We start from the raw sequence: 22216 nt of genomic DNA on the forward strand, positions 1-22216 counted from the left end.
CCACCGCGCTGTCCCCTGACCCCTGCCGGGCCCTTCCTGGGGCTTCAGGTGGCTGTGTGCCCTCCCTGCACCCGTTGCCCTCTGTCCAAAACCAAGCCCGGACACTCGACCCCTGCCTCTGGGGGGAGGGCAGGGGAAATCCCGGACGGAGAGGCGCTCCCAGCGCGTTAGGGCTTAAAGCGCACACCGGCTCCGAGAATTAGAGACGCGGCTCGCAGGGGACGGGCCCCGAGCCGTCTTCCCAGACACCTGGCCGCAGTGACGCCGTGTCCCCTCAGGAAGATGAAGAAGTTCATCCGCTACCTGCGGCTCAGGCGCCAGAGCCCCCCCGACCACGACGAGCACGGGAAGAAGCGGCAGCGGTACGAGGCGGATTACACGCTGGAGCCTTTCGCCGGCCTCACCCCGGAGTACATGGAGATGAGTGAGTGGGGGCGGGGCGCCTGGGGGGGGGTGGGGGGGCTCCCGCAGCCCCGTGCACCAGAGAGGCCCCCGGGGGGCTCAGCGGCTTGAGCGGGCGACCCTCGATCTCGGGCCGGGTCGTGACCCCCCCGGCTCGTGAGCCGAGCCCCGCGTGGGGCGCAGAGCCTGCCTGGGATTTCCTCTCCCGCTCTGCCCCGCCCCTCCTCGGGCTCTCGCTCAAGATAAAGAAGGAAACTGGAAAATAAAAGGAGATGACGCAGGGGCGGAGCCATGTCACCAAGCAGCCGTGTCTCTGGACGGGAGGATACTCAGAGGTGGCACAGCACTCTGAGCGGGGCAAGAGAGAGAAGTGGGGACAGGGCGGGTGCAGCCTGCACGGCCACCTGGAGCCCCTCGGCCCCACCTCCCCCCTCCATTCCCGCCAGACCGGCCCCCTCGCCGTTAACCCAAACACTCATGCCTGCCACGGGGCCTTTGCACTAGCCGTGCCCTGCCTCCCTGATACCTGCGTGACTTACTCTCTCCCTTCAGACCCCACCACAGGGGTCTTCCTGACCACATGTTTAAAGGGGCAGCCCCTGCCCTGCCAGCTGTGACCCTGGGCCTCCTCCCCTGCTCTGACACCTGGCACCAGCCGGCCTCTCAAGTCCCCGTCGTGCCTTCGCCTCTATCTCCCGGCGGAGTGAAGGAAGTCCTGTGACAGCAGGACCCCTTTTTCTCTTCACGGCCGTACCCCCTACACCTAGAACGGATCCCGGCAGGCAGGGGTGACCCTCCTCCCGGACCCCAGGGCTGAGACTACACAGCCAGGGAGGGAGCAGGCCCACGGCGGTCCTCCGAGGTGTATGGTGGGCACTCGTACGTGTGCGTTTGGAGAACAGACAAGCAAAGGTGGTCAGGGAGACCCCGGCGGAGGGGTCCCAGAGTGGAGGGCCCCTGGCCACCACGGACAGCACGTTTTAAATGCCGGCTCCGGGACCAGGTCTGTGCAGGGTGGGACCTGGGACCTAGCCTTGGTAACAGATACCCGAACAAGGCAGCGTGGCCCCCTCGAGTGCCCCTCTCCTGCTAGCTCAGTGTCCTACCCAGCTTCCCTGACGATTTGTCAAGAAGCACCTCGCCGTTGACTCAGAAGGAAAAGCGCGTTAATTTAAGACTTTGAAAACTGGAGACGGTGCCGTGTTCAGATTTCGTTCTCTTTTCTCCTGCAACGAAATCCAAGATGAACCAGAGATGGTCGGGGGGCTCCCTCGCCCTCGTGGACCTCCGTGGAGCCCCATGGGCCTGCTCCCTCCCTGGCTGTCTAGTCTCAGCCCTGGGGTCCGGGAGGAGGGTCACCCCTGCCTGCCTGAGGCCAGCGGGAGACCAGGCAGCGAGAAAAGTGGCCCGTCACCGGCTGGGAGACAGGCGCCCCCCCAGATTTGGATTCCTGGGGCGGCCGGAGGTTACGTCCCTCTTTCCTGTTGGGTACGGTAAGACCCTGGGGCAGGCCCCTGCCCGCCCGGGGAGCGGCCCACCCTGTGGCCCACGCCGTACCCGCTGCCGGTCTCCTCCTGGAGGACGGACCCCCCTGAACGCCTGTGGCACACCATGCCCGAGACCGGAAAGAAGGCGTCGCTGGGAGCCCAGCCCCAAGCCATCACCGGCTCCCCTGCCCGCTTCGAGATCCACCAACAGGAGGCAGCCCCGGGCGGGAGCGGGGACCCCACGGCCTCGGGCACCAGCAGCCCACACGGGGCCCACAGCCAAGCTCGTCTGAGGCCTCCATCACCTCTAGAGCCGCCTTCAGGCGAGACCACATCCATACAAGCGTCCCGCGGAGGCCCCCGGGCCCAGGGAGAAGCCAGCGGCCCGGTTCCCAGACGGAGGCTCCCCCGGGGCCCCCACCTGCGGCGCTAACAATGGCCACACTCAGCCTGCCGGGCACACGGTGACATTCTGCCGGCTTCCTTGTTTACCGCCTGGCAGCCAGGGCCCTTGGACATACTGTACAGTTCCTGAACCGGCCTCCTCCGTTCGGTTCCGTGCAGCAACCTTTACCTGACCTCTCCCCGGAGCCCGGCCCCGCACTGGCCGTGGCGCCCGAGGGCGAAGCCCCACCGCCGGCTTGCTGACCGTGAGGATGATGGGCAAGAGGAGGGACACGAGGCGGACCGTCCTGGACAGTGGGCCCCGCCGGCTCCCCGAGGCCCCATGGGAGGGGACGACGGGGCTCTGGGAGACCAGGGACGGTGGCGGGACCCCTGGCTGCTCAGGGCTGCCCCCGCCAGGCCCTTGCCAGCCCAGGCACGGCAAGGGCACCGAGGCTGGGCCTTCCTGCGCACAGGGCCTTTTCCCCGTGATCTGTTAGGATGAGATGTTCGATAAGCGAGTGCATACCCGTTATTCTGGGGTCAACACTGAGGGCCAGAGCAAAATGTGGAATCTTCCCTACAGCCCCCTCCTAGCCCGGGGTCACCCAGGGTTGCAGTGGGTGTGTCCCCAGGGCCCTTCTTATGTGGGTGCAGGGGCCACGTCAGAGGCAGGACGCGAGCCAGACCCAGCCCACACAGTTCAGCTTGTGGCACGTGGGACTGTGCATCCTGCCGTGGGGTCCCACCGTGGGGTTCTGGCCGTGGGGACCACTGCCATGGGGTCCCACTCTAGAGATCCGCCTTGGGGGCCGCCACCATGGGGTCCCACTGTGGGGGCCGAGGGGCACAGCAACGAGCTAATTGTCCTGCTCTCCTTACAGTAATCCAGTTTGGCTTTGTCACCTTGTTCGTCGCGTCCTTCCCCCTGGCCCCACTGTTCGCGCTGCTGAATAACATCATCGAGATCCGCCTGGACGCCAAAAAGTTTGTCACCGAGCTCCGCAGGCCGGTGGCTGTCAGAGCCAAAGACATCGGTGAGTGACCCTCGGGAGCTGGCTCTCAGGGCACGCCGGGTTTGGGGCGGGAGTCCTGCTCCCCAGGAGCCTGACCTAGAGCCAGAGGAGTGGGGTCAGGCACGTGTCCCCCTGGGCTCCTTGCCGCGCCTGTCCTGGATGGAGACTCGGGGGCCGGGTGTGGGGGGCTCGAGACGTCGAGGCCCCTGCACGCCCCCGCCCCAGCCCCGGGCCTCCTGAGGGCGTCAGTGCCTCGGATGTGTGCGTGTCCCCACAGCCTGCTGCACGAGGAGGTCCCCGAGGTGCACGTGCTCTCCCAGGCCCTCCGCACCACCCCTCTCCTGTCCGTGTGGCCCCCGGAGCACAGACAGAGCTAGACAGACGGGCAGTCTGTAGCGTGTCGTGTATTCAGTCAGCATTCACAAACAGGAAAGGGGAGGCGGGAAGGGGCCCCTCCCACTGACGCACGAAGGGCACTGCATGGCTTGCCTGTGGGGTCAGGGCCCACGGGGTGTGAGCCCCAAGTCACTAAGGGTTCCTCGTGGGGGCGCAGGAGAGAGGCTGAGGGTTTCGGGAGGCCGCGCCTGCGGGGATCGTAGGAACTGACCACAGGGTTACCCGTGAGGATGATTCTCTCCACGTGAGTCGACTTAACTAAACCAGGACCCCGTTTTCAAGGCGAAGGCAAGGAAGGTCCCACTGTATCTTGAAATGAGATGGAAAATCACAAAGATGCATCGAAGTCCCGTTTCACACAACTTTAGTTAGAACGGCCCGTCTGTGCTCAGTGACAGAAGACACAAAGGTTGAGTGGCCTGTTAGGCAAGTTGTCACTTTCCTGAGACCAGGGCGGGACGCCATCAGGGCAGACGTAATCTTGCTGAGCTGTGGGGGCTTCTCCGGCGCCTGGCCCTGGATCATCCTTGTGGGAAACGCCTGTCACCCATGTGGACGACTCAGACAGTGCCACGCTTTGAGGATGAACCCCGGAGGGTTACGCCGGGTTTGGGGGAGGGGCCTTGACCACTTCCTGGGGCCTTCAGGGTCGGGTCCTCCCAGGAACCTCTCGAGGAAGCTTGGGGAAATCCTCAGTCCCGTTTACCGGATGGGGAGACTGAGGCCAGGTAGTTAACAACGCTGAGCGGGAACCAGAGACGGGAAGCCCCCAGCGCCCCCCACCCCTGCCCCGGTCTCCCATTCCTGTGCACATCCGTGAGAAGAGGCTTTGCCTGGAAAAGCTTACGTTGCACACCAAAGTCCCCAGAAGGAAAGGGCCGCTTGCCAGGCGCTCCCTGGACAGCCCTTGGGAATTCTGGAGCCCTGTGGCGGTAAAGACAAGAGTGTGGCCTCCCCGACAAAGGCCTGATTCTCAGGCGCCCAAAGGCCCCGGGCGAGCCCACAGCGGGTGTGTGTTTGCTTTGGCCCCTTGGCTTGTCAGTGCTTCCCCTGCGGCCGCGTCCTGGAACTCGCCAACCCATCGGGCTGAGAGGGAGCGCCTGGGCCACCTCCCCTCCCTGCCCGCCGCCGGTGAGGCTGGGATGCCCGTCTTCATCCTTTTGCCCTCAGCTCCCCTTTTCTCCCCGTTCTTACGGGTCAGCTGCTCACTTCCTGGTTCCTGTCTGCTTGGTTGGAGGCATAAGCTGCCGGGTTTTCACGGGGTGTTTATGGGCTGCTTCACCGTAACCTTTCCTCGAACAGGCCTCTGTGTTGCTCCTGTGATCTGTGTGCGCCCCGAGGGGACATGTGGCCCCAGGGGCCCCCACGGCCTGCGCCCAGGCGCCAGGGGCGGCTCCGAGGGGAGGCGCTGCGGGGACCCAGCTCCCTGCCAGGGGGAACCCGGCCCCAGCTTCCCAGCCCTGACCTGGGAAGGCTCTTTGGAGCCTTCCTGGCGAACAGCCGCTGCCCGCGTTCAGCTCCTGGGCACCGCGTGTGGTCGGGCAAGACTGAACACCTGCCCATCTCGTTCTCGGAAATGGGGTTTAGCGTCCCCCGGTGCGGCGGGGACACCTTGAAGACTGAGACCGCGCCCCCCCCCCCCCGCGCCAAGATTCTCAAGGAGCCGGAAGGTTTTCGTCTTGTATCTGGAGCTCATTGGAGCATCGTGTGCTCTCTACAGCGTGTGGCCGAGTAGCTCAGAGGGACGGTCAAGACGCAGACAGAGACTGACCCTGCGGGCGGGGCTGGCGTCCTGGGTTTGAACAAGACCTGGGTCTTGAACAAGACCCCGTGATTTCGGCACGGGGTCCCCCAGCAGATCTCGGGTCTAGACACACAGAGACATCCTGGGGCCCGTGGGCCGGGCTCCTCAACACTCCCATTGCCCAGGCTTGCCTCCTGTGGCCCGTTGGCCTGTCACCTGTCTCCTTTCCCCGCACTGCGCTCGGGTGGGTCCGCCTCCCCCGGGAGTGCCAGGCTTACCCATGGCCCAGCGCCTCGTCTGCGAGGTCTCAAACCCAGAGCCCGCGGGGCCAGGCGGCCACGTGAAGGAGTGAACAGCAGGCCCAGAGGATGCTCTCGTGGCACAGAGCAGCGGGCACTCCCTTCGTCCGTGACCCGTCCTCCCGCTCAGCGGGGACTGGACTTGGGAGGCTTCCGTGGTGGCTCCGGCCTGCAGAGAACAGAACCGCAGTGTGTGGCCCGGCCGGGAGGGGGCGCCCCCACAGCCATGAAGCCGTGCCAGCCCCCGCGGACCAGAGCGGGGCTCTCTCTCTCTCAGGGGCTGTGGGTCCAGGTTTTTAAAAACAATCATCCTGCTTTGCAAGCACCAATGTTTTTTAAGTCACACGTGAGCGAGCTCGACGAAACCCCCCCGTGCCAGGATGTGAAGGGCTCTCCGCCCTCTTGCGGGCACTCGGCAAACGTGGACCCGGGAGCGCCGAGCCCCCAGGTGCCAGACAGCACGCTGGACGCCAGGAGAGACACAGCGAGGAGCAGCTCGCGGCCCGCAGCCTGCCCGGGAGCCCGGAGCCTGCAGAAGGGTCTCCCAGCCCCGAGCAGCAGGCAGGAAGCACCGGCAGCTGACCTCGCGGGGACGCGTCACCCCTGCCAGGGCCGCGGCCCGCTCACCCCATCCCCGCCGGCCCCCATGAGTGGAGACAGGCAGGGTGCATGCCCACCCGTGCTGTTCCGGCGGAAGGCGCCTTGAGAGCCGCCCCGGTCGTGGAGAAGGTCCGGTCCTGGCTCCCTCGGGTGCTGGAGCTGCTCGCCGGAGGCGGGGAGGCCACCCTCGCTTCCCACGCGGCCTGGCGGAGTTGGGTCTGCGGCACGGAGCTCAGCGGCCGCGTCTGAGCCTGCGGCCTCCACTTCTGGGCCCCACAGGCCTGCAGTCTTGCTGTCTTTGCAGACACCACGGGCCCGGGTGGCCCCCCAGCGCCCCCCGCGAGGGCAGAAATGCCCACGTGTAGCTCTCCCTGGCCATGCCTGCAGCGGTCTCCGCCCTGGGTGCAGGAACCCCACCCCGCCGTCCTCTTGCACGACGACAGGAGCACCAGACCTCTGTCCCCATCTCAGATGGGTCCGGGACAGGGAGGGACCACCGGGACTGGGCTCTGAGCCCACCAGCTGCCCATGACACGTGCCTGGCCCGATAGGGCCCCGCTAGGCTGGAGGAGGAGGGGGGCAGTCAGGGGCCTAAGGGGCAAGGCCGCCCGGGGCCCTCAGACAGGGCACTTCCTCCCCGGGCCCTGCTCCCCTCACCTCTGCTGGGGAGGCCGGCAGAGGAACATGCGTTTGTCCGGTGCTGGGCAGGGCCCCCTCTGCTCAGCCGTGATTAGGTACAGGACAACCCCGGGCTGGCGGAAACCGGGGCTCCCGGACGGGAAGCGTCTCGCACCTCGCTGCTGTCACGTGAAACTCAGGTCGTGAGGCCGGCGTCGCCAGCCAGGGGCCCCGGTACCGCTCGTTGGCCCAGACACGTCTGGTCTGTCGCTAGACACAGTCCTAGGACCACAGCTGCGCAACGGGTCTAGGACACCCGAACCTCGCGGGCTTGGACCCTTAGGGGCAGGAACCGCACCCAAAGTGAGTCTTTGTCTCTCTAGAAGGAAGGGCTTTATCCACGCCAGTTAGCAGTGAGAACAGGTTCACGGGAGAGGCAGCAGCTGATTTGAAGCACCTCTTTCAGAAGCTACAACTTGCAGATTACAAACAGCTCTGTCGTCAGCCAGGGCCCCCCCGCCCCGACCCCCCGCCCAGAGCTCCAGAACATCTCACCACCACCATGCATCACAGCGGGCCCACTGGCCGGCAAGCCCGAGTCACTGAGATCCGGGTGCAAGGGGGGGGTCTTGAAACCGCTGCTCTCCTCCCCCAGGAATCTGGTACAATATTCTCCGAGGTGTCGGGAAGCTGGCGGTCATCATCAACGTAAGTGACGCCGGGGACGTCTGCTGAGTGGAGGCCCCGGCCGAGCCGACGCGCGGCGGGGCGCCCTTCGCAGGGAAGCTGGGTGGGGTCCCTGCCTCCGACTCCGGTGCGGCCCCAGCCTGGCGGAAGCATCTCCTGTCTAGACACGTCCCTTGGTCGTATTGAGGGGTTGGGACGAGCGGTGGATGGGAATGGCACGTTCTTCTCGACCTTGTTCTATAACCTTGAGCCAAATTCTCCGTATGTCCACCCTGGCTCTTAGGTCCACTCTCTCCCCAGCGTCCTGAGAATATGAGAGAGAGAGAAAGAGAGAGAGAAGACAGAAATTACTCCGTAGCAATCGTTCTGTTCCTCTTTTAAAAACTTAGCTTTTCCCCTTTATATAAAATGCATGTCTATTCTTCAGAGGTTCCGGAAACGCAGAAACATGCAGATAAGGGGGCGAAGCCTGCCATCCCCCCACACCCCCACCCCCCCCACACACACACCTGGAGCTCGCAAAGCATTTTGCTTTCCCCACCAGACTCCTGCCCGGGCAGCCCTCCTCCCCAGAATCTCATCCACACCTTCCTGCCCCATGGTGCCGCCCACCCTCCTGCCCTCTCCCGCCTCTGAGCCTACAGGTTACAAGGGCAGTGGCCCCTCTGTCATGCCAACCAGCCCTCAGTCTCCCCTGCAGCCGCCCGTCTAGGTCCACGTGACCGTGCTGGGGCCAGGACCGCCCTGGGCTGAGCTGTCCGGTGGTCCCTAACACATGCTTCCACGCCCAAGGCTGAACCCCAGGCCTGCAAACCCCAGACAGCCTCACGGGTCCACCACCCTGGGACCCTCGGCCCTCCGCCTGCTGGCCACGCCCGAGCCCCCAGAGGCTGCCTGTTTGCACACAGGCGACTGCTCTCAGGAGTAGGCACAGCCTGGGGCCTGCACCATGCTGGGTCGGGGTCAGGGTCAGGGTCAGGGCAAGGCCTGGGGATCGGGCCCCCACAGCACAGGAAGTAAAACTCAGTCCCGGAGAAGGGACCCTCAGAGTCCTCCGACGCTGCTTCCCCTGCTGATGGCCGCCCCCCTGCCCAGTCGAGGCTTTGAAACCCCTCGTTAAAGGGCCACGGCGGGCAGAGCGGGCACCCTGGACAGCGACGGCCCCTCATCCTGACCTGGGTGGCTGAGCACAGGGCTCTGAGGCGGAGGGTGGTGCTGGAAGAGGGGACAGTCTCCCTGGGGCACAGGGGTGCTGCGAGCGGCTGGAAACATCTCATGGGAACAACCAACAGCAGTAGTAATGGCAGCTAACATTTATCGAGCATCTAGAATGCTCCAGGCCCTTCCAGGCTCTTTGCACACATCCACCCATTCACACACACGACCTTCAGGGCGGGGGCTGTCATGGCCCACCTTACGTGCGAGACAACAGAGGCACAGAGAGGTCAGGCGACTTGCCCACCACCACACAGCCAGAAAGAGGCCGGGCTGGACCTCACCTGAGGCTGTCAGGCTCCGGGGCCCTGCCCTGCCCTTGGCACCACACGGGCTGCCCCCAGAGACGGCTCTGGAATACATGGCCGTTTACAAAGACCTTTCTACTCCCACGTTCCCTCTCAAGCGAGCCAGGAAGGCGAAGCACGCGGAGCACAGAGAGGTTAGGTGACCCACCCAAGGCCACACAGCCGGTGAGAGGCAGCATTTGTCCCCGGGCCTTCTTGCTCGGGGTGTCCTGCTCCCTGCCCCCAGGCCCTCCCCTTCGGCTGCCAGGGGGTCCTCCACGCTGCTCACATGGCCAGCTCGTGGGCAGAGGGTCACATGGCCAGGCCCGCTCGGGGCGAGGCCCCCCCCCCACGCAGCCGGGGGTCCGCGCTCACCCCGCTGTCCCCTGGCCCAGGCGTTCGTGATCTCCTTCACGTCCGACTTCATCCCTCGCCTGGTGTACCTGTATGTGTACAGCCAGAACGGGACCATGCACGGCTTCGTCAACCACACCCTCTCCTCCTTCAACGTCAGCGACTTCCAGAACGGCACGGCCCCCAACGACCCCCTGGATCTGGGCTACGAGGTGCAGATCTGCAGGTACGGCTCTCGGCATCTCTCTCGGGGCGCTTCCGGGCAAACCCCAGTTCGAGGGAGGGCTCTTTCAGGGGCAAGCCCCAGAATGGTGGCACCAGGAGGGGCTTTATTGGTTCCTTTGGTCGTTGAGCAATTGCTTTCGTGTTTATTTAGTATTTTGAGAGAGAGAGAGAACATGAGCAGGGGAGGGCCAGAGAGAAAGGGCCAGAGAGGATCCCAAGCAGGCCCCGCATTGTCAGTGCAGAACCAGATACGGAGCTCGGACTCATGAACTGTGAGATCATGACCAGAGGTGAAATCAAGAGTCAGACGGTTACCGACTGGGCCACCCAGGTGCCCCCTGTGAGCTCCTTTAACTAAGAAGGCCATGACAGCTTCAGGCATGGCTGGATCCAGGGGTCACAGCTTGCCATCCGGCCCCCCCCTCTGGCACTGCCTCCCAGCTTTGCCTTACTCCGTGGTGGTATTGTGTTCTGGCAGGCAGTGAAGACGCCCTCTCTGCTCAGCCAGGCCAGGGGCAGAACGTCTTTCTCAAGAGTCGGGGTTGAGTCTCGCTGGCCTGCCCATCCCTAAGTGAAGCACTGTGGCCAGAGGGTAGAGGCTCGACCTGGGTCATGTGCCAGGGTGTGGGGTCGTGGCTAGAGAATTGAGAAGCCCTAAGGAAGACTGGGCGCGCTGACTTGGAGAAGAAGTCATGGATGAGACGGCCAGACCTGGGGGGGGGGCCCCCCATGGCCAGACACTGGGGGGTGTGCAAGGAGCACCCCAGGAAAGATGGAGACAGGATCCGGCATGGGAGGCAGAGCTGAGACCTGGCCATTCCCTGGGCCTCTTCCACGCCTGGGTTAGGGTCTGCGGACCCGGGAGCGGGTGGCACGGTCCCAGCTATCCAGGGACCTCGCTGCAGATCAGTGTAGAGGGGAGGCAGGTGAAGGGTGGATGGGGGGGGGGGCGGGGGTGGTAAGTGCAGGGGCGGGGCAATGCGGACAAAAGCAGGGAGGAGGGAACCAGTGTGCGCTCGTCTAACTCAGCTGAGATTCAGAAACGCGAGACCTCAGAGGCCAAAAGCCCAGCCACGGAGCCCGTGCGGTGGAGCTCGGTGGGTCCTTGCCCCGCTTTACACATAGTCCGATAGACTCGTTCATACGTCTCCATCACCTTGACCAACTGAAGGGGAGTTGGGGTGGGGGTGGGGGGCGACTGCCAGGCTCTAGGGTACCGACGGCAGCAAGAAAAAACAGGCCCAGGAACTGGAAAACCAGCAGCACCGGGGCCTTTGGAAAAGGGAAGCAGGCCTGCCTGGCTTCGGGGCTCCGGAGGTCCTGTGGACAGCAGGCGCTCGCGGCTGGCCCTGCGTGACGACAGCCAGGGCGGGGACGGCAGCGGAAAGGAGCGAGTGAGAGCGAGGCCGGCCAGGTAGAGAAGGTGCGTAACACAAGCCAGTCCCGCGACATAGCCCGGTTCCCAGAAGCCCACCCACCGACTCGCTTCGGCGGGCTCGGAACCGGGCACGGAAATCCCAGGAAAGGCCCGGAATGGTCTGCTGCCAGCTCCGGGGTGGTGACCTGGGGAGGGGATGGCGTGGGGGGCTGGAAGTGCAGGGAAGGGGGCCTCCGGCCCCCTGGGTTTCCTCTCCACCAGCGCCTCGTCTGTGTTGTCTGAAGGCTGCACGCTAAGCACACAGGCTTGACCCACGTTGCTAAGGGTCCGTTTTAGAGCAAGAATAATAACGAACAGAGAAGGCACGGAGATGTGCTCACGTTATCAGAAATTCCCTCTGAAATGTCAGTGTTGCCATTTACGAGGTTAGCCTCGGTTTTCCGGAACCGGGCGTTGGGTCCCAGACACTGGCTGAGGAAGCAGCTCCGTCCCATGCATCAGCCCAGGGTCCTGGCCACGTGGGGGAGGGGCCAGGGACACAGGGCCGGGACCCGTTTGTAAGTGTCTTGTATTTTCCCCCATGGACTCAGAAGACCGTGGGTCAGACCGCTCCGCTCCCTGGGATTCAGGCCCCAGCCAGGCCTTACCCCCCCCAACCCTTGGCCAAGATCCTGCACCGCAGGCCTGGGAGCTCCGGGCCTCTGCCAGCCACACCCACGCACGCTGCCTCTCACAGGAATTGGTGGCAGGGGGTGCGCCAGCCTGGGGCGGTGGGTGTGGAGAGATGCAGGGCAGCACTGAGAACTGTCATGGCTGCTGGCTAACATTTATGCCTGCACCAAGACAGGCACTGTCCCATCTGATCGTCACAGCCACCCCCAGAGAGAGCGTTAGTATCCTCCCCGTGGGGGCTGGCAGGCAGAGCTGGGAAGGGGAGAGTAAGACCATCTCTGACAGAGGTCGGTGCCAATGGCAGCAGGTGGCATCGGGACAGGTCTGTAAGTGGGCTTTGAGGGATGCGTAGGAGTTTGCCAGGGGGGCCCAAACATACTTTGCAGCACAGAAAGGAAAGGGAGGAGCACGTGTGTGTGGCCTCTGACGCTGGAAGAACAGGGGCTGCCTGTTCCCATCAGAGAGCAGGTCGAGCGAGTCCTGTGTCACCGTGCAGCTGGCACCCAAGTGCGCGTTCCCCCGCCCGGTCCTGTCTCTGGGTTTGGCAGCTCAGTGCCGAGTGGTTCCTCAGAGACTCCCATCCAGCTCGCTCCAGAAATAAAGCTCCGTGGGTGAGGGGCCCTGTCTGTAGTGGGTTCCTGAGTGGCCACCCCTGAAACGGGGGCTGGAATGTAGTAGCTGTTCAATAAACGCTTCTAGTGTGACTGAGGAGATGGCGACTGAGGCCCAGAGGGGCCAGGCCGTTGCTCGGGAACACACAGCAAGGCGGTCACTGGTTCTGGATGCAGGCCAGGGCTGTGCCCGCACAGCCAGGTGCTTGTTCTTCTGGTCCCCTCCACTGGACCTCAGCTTTTCGGTGCCCAGCAGGTGTGCCTACGGCCCGGCCCCCGGAAACCGCCCCCGCCACAGCTCTGATGGCTTTGGGGAAGCCTTTGCCACGCATAGCACAGGGTCAGTGCCATTGAAGCCAACAGCACCCCCTGAAATTGGAGGGCCTGGGTGGAGGCGGGACCCTGGGTTGTCATTCTCACCCCGCCTCCGGAGACTGGTCATCTCAGGACTCAGGACCTCTGAGAACAAGAGGGCGGGCCGGGCCCTCTCAAGCGGGGAGGGGGGGGGGGCAGTGCGCGATGGCAGGGCGGTGACAGGCAGGCAGTGAGGACGGTGCTCCGTGGAACGAGGGTCAGTGGGGGAGAGGGTGTCCGCCCAGGCAGGGGGCAGCGGGCAGCGTCTACACCTGGTAACCCAGGGAGGGGGATGGGCCGGTGTCATGTGGAGATAAGGAGGGGACAGCCAAGAAGCTTCAGCTGGAAGAGAGGAAGGAGGTGCCCCTGCGGTGCTGGGTCCCGTGGGGCCGGCAGGCAGGGGGACAGTTGACTGGCGGGTCCTGTCCCCACCAGTCGCGTTTGACCTCATACTTGGGCTGCTTTTGGAGAATTGTGTTGGTCTCGTTTCCAGCAGTCTCCTCAGTAGACAGGAGAGCCTGGAGAGGCGGGTTTCAAACCTGGGGTTCATGGAACCCAGCGGGATTTTGTGGACGGTGGGCATTGGGCTGCGGTTGGGGGGGCTCCAGGCTTGGGAAACCAGGCGCCCCCACTTGCTCTGTGTGGCCCACTAGAGTCTCAGGTGAGATTCCTGTTAGGAAGAAGGGCTTTGCTGCCTTTAAAAGTCTGGAACCTCATGGGGCCCCCCCCGGGGGGCTCAGTCCGTTCAGCGTCCGACTTCGGCTCAGGTCATGATCTCGAAGTTAGTGGGTTTGAGCCCCGCATCGGGCTCTGTGCGGACAGCTCAGAGCCTGCAGCCTGCTTCGGATTCTGTGTCTCCCTCTCTCTCTGCCCCTCCCCTGCTCGTACTCTGTCTCTCTCTCTCTCTCTCTCAAAAATAAACAAACATTACAAAATAAAAAAGTTTGGAACCCCAGGACCGGATGGTCCCAGAGTCGCCTGCTGTGAGCTCATGGATGGGCCCGTGGGGCCACGTTGCAGCGTCTGCGTTTTGCACGAAGCCCCTCGGGCCCTGCCCAGCCCTCGGGGGTCCAGACCCCGCCCTCCAACACCGAGAGTGACTCGCCCACCGTGTGAGCGGCTGGTCTGGAGCCTCTTCCGCCAGAGATGGCCGCCCGCCCACGGTGGTGGTGGCTCGAGAGCTGGCGGAGGCCTTCCTGAGGCCGCAGGGCGCCGGCCGGAATCCCGGCTCCTGCTCGAAGACCCACACTGATGCCTGGCCATCTCTGCAGGTACAAGGACTACCGGGAGCCCCCGTGGTCGGAGCACAAGTATGACATCTCCAAGGACTTCTGGGCCGTGCTGGCGGCCCGGCTGGCCTTTGTCATCGTCTTCCAGGTGCGGAAGGTCCCCGTTTCCAGAAGGTTTGAGGATTGGGCACTGAGGAAGCACCGTGAGCCCAGGACAGGGTCGGAAGGCAGGAGCTGGCCAGCCATGGGGACGTTTAGAGGCCTGGGGAACTTACTCGGAGGCCCCCGAGGAAGGGACCTGAGGTCACCATAGCTCCATCTAAGTGGCTGTTATTGAAGGAGACAGTCTCCCCTCTCGGCCTCGCACTGTCTCTGTGTATCAGGAGACATGCCCAGAGGACAGGACCGGTACAGGCAGGAGGCCAGTGCGTTCCCCGCTGACTGCAGACCCCAGCCAGGAGCCGGGGGACCCAGCCCCACCTGGTCTCTAGGGAGGAGACAGCTTAACTCCGAGGCCGAAGTGATTCCCAGTGGATGGGACCCCAGACTGGGGACCACACTGGTACACACAGCACCTGAGGTCCCAGAGATGGGGGAGCATCCTTAGCCACGTGGGCCCAGCCACGGTTCCATTCACGTGTGTCCCACTAGCATCTGGAATCCCAAGAACTGGGTTCAAGCCTCCGCTCTGCCTTTTACACACAATGCGGCTGCGGGCGGGACTTCTGCCCCCCCCCCGCCCCCTTCCTTGAGGCTGTGCTGCCTCACCTGTCAGCTTTCCAGAACACTCTGCAATAGGAATAAGTAGTGTCTGGGGCTGAGTTTACCAGAAGCAGAGCCTGAGACAAGGATTCTGTGCAAGTGGGTTACTGGAGGAAGCCTCCCAGGAGAGGGGAAGGGAGTGCAGCGGAGAGGGAGTCTCAGCGGGAGACAGCCTCACCTGATCTCGCGAGAGCTCCAGAGCATGAGCCCCAGCACACGTGGGCCCACCTTGAGGCAAGAGAGCGACTTTTGTCCGCCCGTGTTGGCTGGTCATTGGCCGCAGGCCGTTCAGGCCGGGAAGAGGCAGACAGGAGGGGGCGGTTCCCTGGAGAGGAGGCAGGTGTGAGCGTCAGCAGCCAGCACTGGCCGCAGCTGGGGGCTGGGGGCACCACCCAGGAAAGGCAAGAGGGTGAGGGAGGGCGCCAGCACCATCCACAAGGTGTCTCACTCGGCCGGATGTGCTGACAAACGATCACCGGACAAGAGTTTTAAAAACAGATTTCGGTTTTTCTGTGAAAGCCCATCATTTGCTTTCTGCGCACCAGAAACTTCCCCAGGGAGGGAGCGGACTTTTCGGGTAGCCCTGGGAGGCCTTGCGAGGTGAAGAAGGGGCTGTGGAATCATCAGAGACTTAGGTTCCATCCCCTTTTGTCCTATTTCTATTTTACCTACTCTCCTTAAAGCCTGACGCTCGTTATAGGCCGATCGTATCCTTTCTTGAGCTTCCCAGCCCCGCGAGTCAGAACCACTCAGAAACTTGCTGTGTCCTGAGCTCAGGTCCCTTATAGGCGTCAGCCACCATTCCCGGATGGCCCTCTGGCTGGTTTCCTGCCTCGTTTATACCTTGTGGGAAACCGAGGCCCCGGGGAGCCCAAAGTATGTGTCTGAGGTGGGCTGGGAGCGGCAGGGTGGGCGCAGGTGGAGGCGGGGGCGGTGGAGGGGGGCGGGGTGCAGGCGGGGGCCCTCCTCCCCACCCCCCACACACCGCCTGTCCTTGCAGAACCTGGTCATGTTCATGAGTGACTTTGTGGACTGGGTCATCCCAGACATCCCCAAGGACATCAGCCAGCAGATCCACAAGGAGAAGGTCCTCATGGTGGAGCTGTTCATGAGGGAGGAGCAGGGCAAGCAGCGGCTGCTGGGCACGTGGATGGAGAAGGACCGGAAGAAGGATGAGCCCTGCAACAGTCACGGCCCCAAAGCCGGCCTGGACAGCCCCGAGTACCCCGGGGGCGCCCCGTAGCTGCCCCTGGCCTCCAGGCCGCCGGGCCCCCTCCGCCGGGCCCCGGGGCTCTTGGAAGCCCACCTTCTGATAGGACAGCCTCTTCCTGTCTTCTTCTTCTGTTGTTTTTTTTTTTCTCCTCGTTTTTGCACAAAACTGTTACGCAGGGAATTTTTTTTATCTTTAGTATTCAAGGATAATCAAAATGATCGCTGGGGATAGGGTGATAACACGCGGGAATGCGGGCGCTTTGCAGAAACACTTCTTGGGGACCGTGGGTTTCCTTTGCAGCGGGACGTGAGCAGAGGCCTCCAGAAAGCGTCTTTTCTAACCCCGCCTGATGCCTTTAGAGAGGTGAAAAGGTGTCCCAAAGCATCGGGGCAAACGCCGCGCGGTACTGGAGGGAGAATGGAAAAACGAGGTTGACACCAGTCCCAGAAGGCATCACCTGCCTCCGGGTCGGAAAAGTCCGACGGCTTTTCATCTTCTGTTTCCGGTTAGTTCAGAAACCGAGTCACTGTGGCCAGAAAGAGGTGCCTGTGAGTTTAGAATTTGCTCTTGGAGCACAGCAGGGCTCGGGTGTCCCCGAGGAAGCAGGTGACCCGCACCTCTGGGGTCCCCACCCCCACCGCCAGCCACACACCTGCCCCACCACCACGAACCGGCCTCAGAACCCTTGGTGGGACAGAAAGAAAAAGAAAAGAAAAGAAAAGAAAACCGGGTCGACAGGAAATTGAGCAGAGAGAGAGGACCTCGGAGGCACTTCTAAAGACGGCTTCAGGTTTCAAGAAGTCTTAAGGCATCGGGAAAACATTTGCAGCTTTAGAATATTTATTGGGTTTTTAATCAATTCTATGGTGGATGTGAGGGTTTTTTTCTGTAGCTCAAACGTGGAAGGAGTTTATTAGTTAACCAGATATCATTGAGAGGAATTTAAAATACTGTTACTACCAAAGATTTTTATTAATAAAGCCTTCTATTTTGGTAACACTTCTCTATATTTTTACTTACAGGAATGTTACTGTTGGACAGTTACCATTTTAACGCTTGTAAAAACAAGTCTCCTAGATGACATGAGCACTCTAAATTTGCAGCAATTACCCTAACCAATTACCTGAAGTTTCTCAAGCACTGAGAGAAACACAGGAAATGTTTCACCAAAGAAAGGGAAGAAAACGTAAAAGCGTTTGTCTTGAACATGCGGTTGGGTGTGATATGATTCCCTTAAGTCGCCAACTGTGATCGAAGTTCGTAGGTGCCATAGATTTTCGCTATTTGCTAAGCTCGTGCGGTCTGATGCTTCTGTTTTCTCTTGTACAGTGAGTAGCTTGAAATGGGGTTTTTGTATATAAACATTGTATTAAAAATTAGGTGATTACCAAAAATCCTTTTATGGAAACCACTTTTTTTTTTTTTAAAAAAAAAGAGCGTGTACACAAATCCGCAGAGGATCGTGGCTGAAGGTTCACTCAACTAAATAAATTTGGATACACGACCACTTAACTTCAGTTGAGCGCTGTCCGTGCGGCCCCTCGCCCCAGGAAGCCGGGCGGCTGTCCTCAGAGCCCCCGGGTCGAGCTGCACGTTTGGGAGGGATCATAGGCATCCATTTCCTCCCGTGTCAGACACGTGGATTGTTCTAGATGTTCCTGGGACTCCCTCGCCCTGTAAGGGCGTGTGTGCACGTGTGTGGTTTAGCACGTGCTCGTGTCTGCCTGTGCACACGTGTGCATATGTGTTGATGTTTGGGCGGTGTGCACATGTGTGTGTACCTGTGTGTTTGCCTGTGTGTGTGTGTGCACCTGCGTTTATGTTGGGATGGGAGTCGTGGTCACGCCTTCCCAGCAGCCTCTTCCGCCATCGCGATCCTCAAGTTCCCATCCCCGGTCCCGCCAACCCAACACAGCACTGAGGATTCCGCGGACCTAAAGTGTCCCCAACCCTTTCGGGGACCCACCTAGGATTGCCGGTGTTTTCACTGGGGCACGTGTGCACACTTTTTAAAACTACCACCTAGAAACACAACCATTTCACGAAGGAAAGGTATTTTTTCACACCCAAGGCCAGCAAAGCCACACAGCCCTGCTGGCCGGGGACCTTCCTTCCGCCTCACGTGCGTCCGGCACCAGGGAGAGCTTTGAGCGCCCCCTAGTGCTCACGTTCCTGCATCCCCAAGAACATCAGCAAAGCACAAGCTCAATGCCCTGAGCATCCTTCTCAAGCTCTGGAACCGCTTCCTTAGTCTAGACATGAAGGCAACGTCCGGGGACAGCATCTCAAGGACCGTGAGGAGCCCGTGAGGGCTCCTGGTAGGATCTTTAGCCCCGTTTGTCGAATGAAGAAACCGCCTCAGAGTGGGCAAGTGACTGGCCCGAGGTCACAGGGCTCCTTAGCACCTAAGCCGAGACTGGCGCCCGGACCTTGTAGACATTCATTCATGCAGGGTTCAAGCAGACAGCAGTGGACAAAGCAGACCAGTCCTCCCCCCAGGCTATGACTTCTTACAGAAAGTGTGAGACGCTTAACCAGAAAATGGAACCCAGAACCAGAGAGTGTCAGAGGAAGAAAGAGACACCGATGAAATAGAACAGAGCGTGACACGGTTGGTCCGGGAGGCCCCTGGAGGCCTGAGCAACAAGGAGGCAGCAGGACAGTTCAGGTAGCAGAAGGGCAGTGCAAAGGCCCGGAGGCAGCAGGGTGCGGACCGCTGGCCTGAGGGGAGGGGCGGGGCGGGGCGGGGGAGGCGGCAGGAGACAGGGTAGGGGGGGTAGCCACAAGCGACTCACACAGGGCTCCCAGGCGACCCAAGGACCTGGAGCCTGGTGGTAAAAGCCACCGCAGGGGCTGCGTGGTGTTAACCAGCCCAGAGATGGGGTCTGATGCACATTTTGAGGTCTTTGCATTTGTCAGGCGAAGTCTGCAGTGGGACGGGAAGCCAAAGAGAGGCGTTCCAGAGATCCAGGAGGGCGATGGTAGGGTTTGGATGGGGTCGGTAGAGGTGGGTGGAGAAAACCCAAGAGATGATGCCACAAAGACCCGACTTCTGGCCTTGGAAGAGATCGGCCCGTCAGCCGGCACTGTTATCTCAGCAACAATGGGGCCCAGAGAGGGTCAGGGCTCCGCTGCAGTCACACAGCAAGGTAGCAACACAGCCGTCTCTCGAACCCAGGCCCCGTGGCCCCCAACGCTGAATGTTGTCTGCTACTGGTCCTGGAGTGGCGTCGTGCCCGCCCACAGCAGGACAGTGATGGGCAACGGCCCGCAGAGGCCTGAGGTCTGGGGCGGGAAGGGCACTCGTGCTGGCACCTGCTTTGGGGGCTCTGCTCTCCCCCCCCACCCAACAGGCGGAGGCCGCCGTGAGCTACAGCCAGCCCGATACAATATCCGTTTGGCAGGTTCAGCATTTGCTCATTTTTGCAGTTGAGTTAATATGCAAAAAGCAAGTAAACCTACATAAAAACCCAGATTTGCATGTTCTCCTGAAAATTCTCAAGCCGTCTGACAACACAGCCCCATTTTGCAGCCTGTCGCCTCCTCCCAGGTGACCGGAGCCACCGGTGGCTGCCGTGCTTTAGATGGTGCATGCACCCTGCAGTCTCCCCAGCCCCCCTCCCGCCCTCCCAGGTGTGCCTGCCCACTGACTAAGCACACAGCTGCGACGGTGGTTCCGAGGGCCACTGGGGCCAGGCCCAGTCCTGGGATCCCCGACCAGCCGTGAGATTCCCTGGAACAGAGCTTGGCCGGGGTGTGTGCCTGGGACAGGGGTGTCGCCAGCCCAAGACTGGTTTCAGAGCCCCTGCTCCGGGGCACCCACTTCCCCACCACCCCCACACATTCATATGCAGGTCCCCAGGAGTCATTTGCGTGCCCCTTAAAATAACCCCCTACCACAGATGGCGTGTGTCCCCTACTCAGGCAACACTCACTGACCTGTCCGTGTTTTGTCGGAGCCACGGCTAAGTAAAGAGGCGCGAGCTCTTGTCAGAAAACAGGCCAGTAAGGGGAAGTGGTGCCAGGCGCAGAGGAGGCACCAGAAAGTGTTGAATGAATGGATAAGTGAGTGAGGGATGGCCGGACAGATGGATGGATATGGGTGGACGTTTAGATGGATGAACATTTAGATGGTTGATGGATGGATGGAAGGATAGAAGGATGCAAACAGAGAGGTGGATGGTTAGACGGAATGATGGCTATCTGACACATGGGTAGATGGATAGAGAAAGCAACAGACTGACAACTGGGCCTTTCTGCCTTTGGGCTGAGTGGACCTTGGAGTCCAGCTGGCAGACGCATTGGTGGAGGAGGTAAGGGGGTGCCTTCTGGACCACAGGTATGTCCACAGCAAGCAGCCCACTCACTGCTCCTCACACAGCTTTTGGCACAAGACTGTGCTTGCTCAGACGGGCTGGCATCTGCTGCCCCTGCCGGGAGCCGGCCAGGATGCACCCCTGGGGAAAAGGCAACCTTGTAGACGCTGAGGTCTAATTTCCTCTGCTCTACTAAGTAATCGATCTGCTGTGTCCCATTCTCAACCCCCTTTCTTTCGCCCCCTACGTCTACGCCCTCCTGGCTCTCCCCCTACATTTTTACTGAAGGATGACGCACAGAAAACCGTTCAGTTTACATGTGCGATCAACTTCCACAGAAAACACACACGTCTGTAGCCAGGATGCTCCCTTCTGGTCCCCGGTCTTTACCCGGCCGTGAGCGGACCTGACCTGCGGTCCCGGCTTCCGGCCCCAGCGAGGCCTGCCTCGTTCCGCTTGTTGGTGGCTGCTGCCCTCTGCTGGCTGTCTGTGGGGGCTGCACTGGGGGCAGCGAAGCCTGTTAAATTATCACAAACTTCATGGCTTCAAACAACACAAATGTAATCAAGTTCTTGGTTTCTCTTTCTGTTGCTTCATTGTGGATGTATAGAAACGCAACAGATTTCTGTACGCGGATCTCATATCTTGCGACTTTGCTGAATTCATGTATCAGTTCCAGCAGCTTTTTGGTGGAGTCTTTTCAGGTTTTCCATGCAGAGTATCGGAAAGTGAAAGTTTGACTTCTTCTTTGCCAAATTGGATGCCTTTTATTTCATTTTGTTGTCTGCTGATGCGAGGACTTCCAACACCATGTTAAACAACAGTGATGAGAGTGGACATCCCTGTCACGTTCTTGGTCTCAGGGAGAAAGAAATCGATCCCATTTACAATGGTACAAAGAACCACAAGATTCCTAGGAATAAACCTAACCAAAGATGTAAAAGATCTGTAAGCTGAAAACTATAGAAAACTTATGAAAGAAATTGAAGAAGACACAAAGAAATGGAAAAACATTCCACGCTCATTGATGGGAAAAACAAATATTGTTAAAATGTCATTATTACCCAAAGCAATCTACACATTCAATGCAATCCCTATCAAAATAACAGCATTCTTCACAGAACTAGAACAAATAATTCCAAACTTTCTATGGAACCAGAAAAGACCCAGAATAGCCGAAGTAATGTTAAAAAAGGAAGCCAAAGCTGGAGGCATCACAATCCCAGACTTTAGCCCCTACTACAAAGCCGTACTCATCAAGACAGTACGGTACTGGCACAAAAACAGACACATAGACCAATGGAATAGGATAGAGAACCTGGAATTGGACCCACAAATGTGTGGCCAACCAATCTTTGACAAAGCAGGAAAGAGCATCCGGTGGCATAAAGACAGTCTCTTCAGCAAGTGGTGCTGGGAAAACTAGACGGCGACATACATAAAAATGAGCCTGGACCACTTTCTTACAGCAGACACAAAATAAACTCAAAATGGATGAAAGACCTAAATGTGAGACAGGAAGCCATCAGAACCCCAGAGGAGAAAACAGGCAACAACCTCTTTGACCTCAGCTGCCGCAATTTCTTGCTTGACACGTCTCCAAAGGCAAGGGAAATAAAAGCAAAAACGAACTGTTGGGACCTCATCAAGATAAAAAGCTTCCGCACTGCAAAGGAAGCAATCAAAAAACTAAAAGGCAACCAACAGAATGGGAGAAGATATTTGCAAATGACATATCGGATAAAGGGTTAGTATCCAAACCTATATAGAACTTACCAAACTCAACACCCAAAAACCAAACAATCCAGTGAAGAAATGGGCAAAAGACATGAATAGACACTTTTCCAAAGAAGACATCCAGATGGCCAACAGACACGTGAAAAGATGCTCAACGTCACTCCTCATCAGAGAAAAACAAATCAAAACCACACTGAGATACCAACTCACACTGGCCATAGTGGCTAAAA

At 60.3% G+C, this 22216-nt stretch overlaps 1 protein-coding gene across 14 annotated transcripts in view; it reads left to right on the forward strand.

Annotated features, from left to right (window-relative positions):
- The window catches only part of ANO1 (anoctamin 1), an 84648-nt gene extending 67203 nt beyond the window's left edge, over nt 1–17445 (forward strand). For 12 of the 14 annotated variants that reach the window (XM_045486236.1, XM_045486226.1, XM_045486224.1 and 9 more), the window contains 6 exons: nt 279–424; nt 3158–3310; nt 7602–7654; nt 9531–9715; nt 14001–14106; nt 15721–16930. In XM_045486236.1, coding sequence (XP_045342192.1) covers nt 279–424; nt 3158–3310; nt 7602–7654; nt 9531–9715; nt 14001–14106; nt 15721–15963 — 886 coding nt within the window. In that variant the 3' untranslated portion in view covers nt 15964–16930. Of the gene's footprint in view, nt 1–278; nt 425–3157; nt 3311–7601; nt 7655–9530; nt 9716–14000; nt 14107–15720; nt 16931–16955 lie in introns of those variants that run through there. The other 2 variants (XR_006714345.1, XM_045486233.1) reach the window with 2 other exon arrangements.
- Nucleotides 17446–22216: the final 4771 nt, after the last annotated feature.

The sequence above is a fragment of the Leopardus geoffroyi genome, chromosome D1 (assembly GCF_018350155.1).
Source record: "Leopardus geoffroyi isolate Oge1 chromosome D1, O.geoffroyi_Oge1_pat1.0, whole genome shotgun sequence".
In the NCBI taxonomy this organism is placed as follows: Eukaryota; Metazoa; Chordata; class Mammalia; order Carnivora; family Felidae; genus Leopardus; species Leopardus geoffroyi.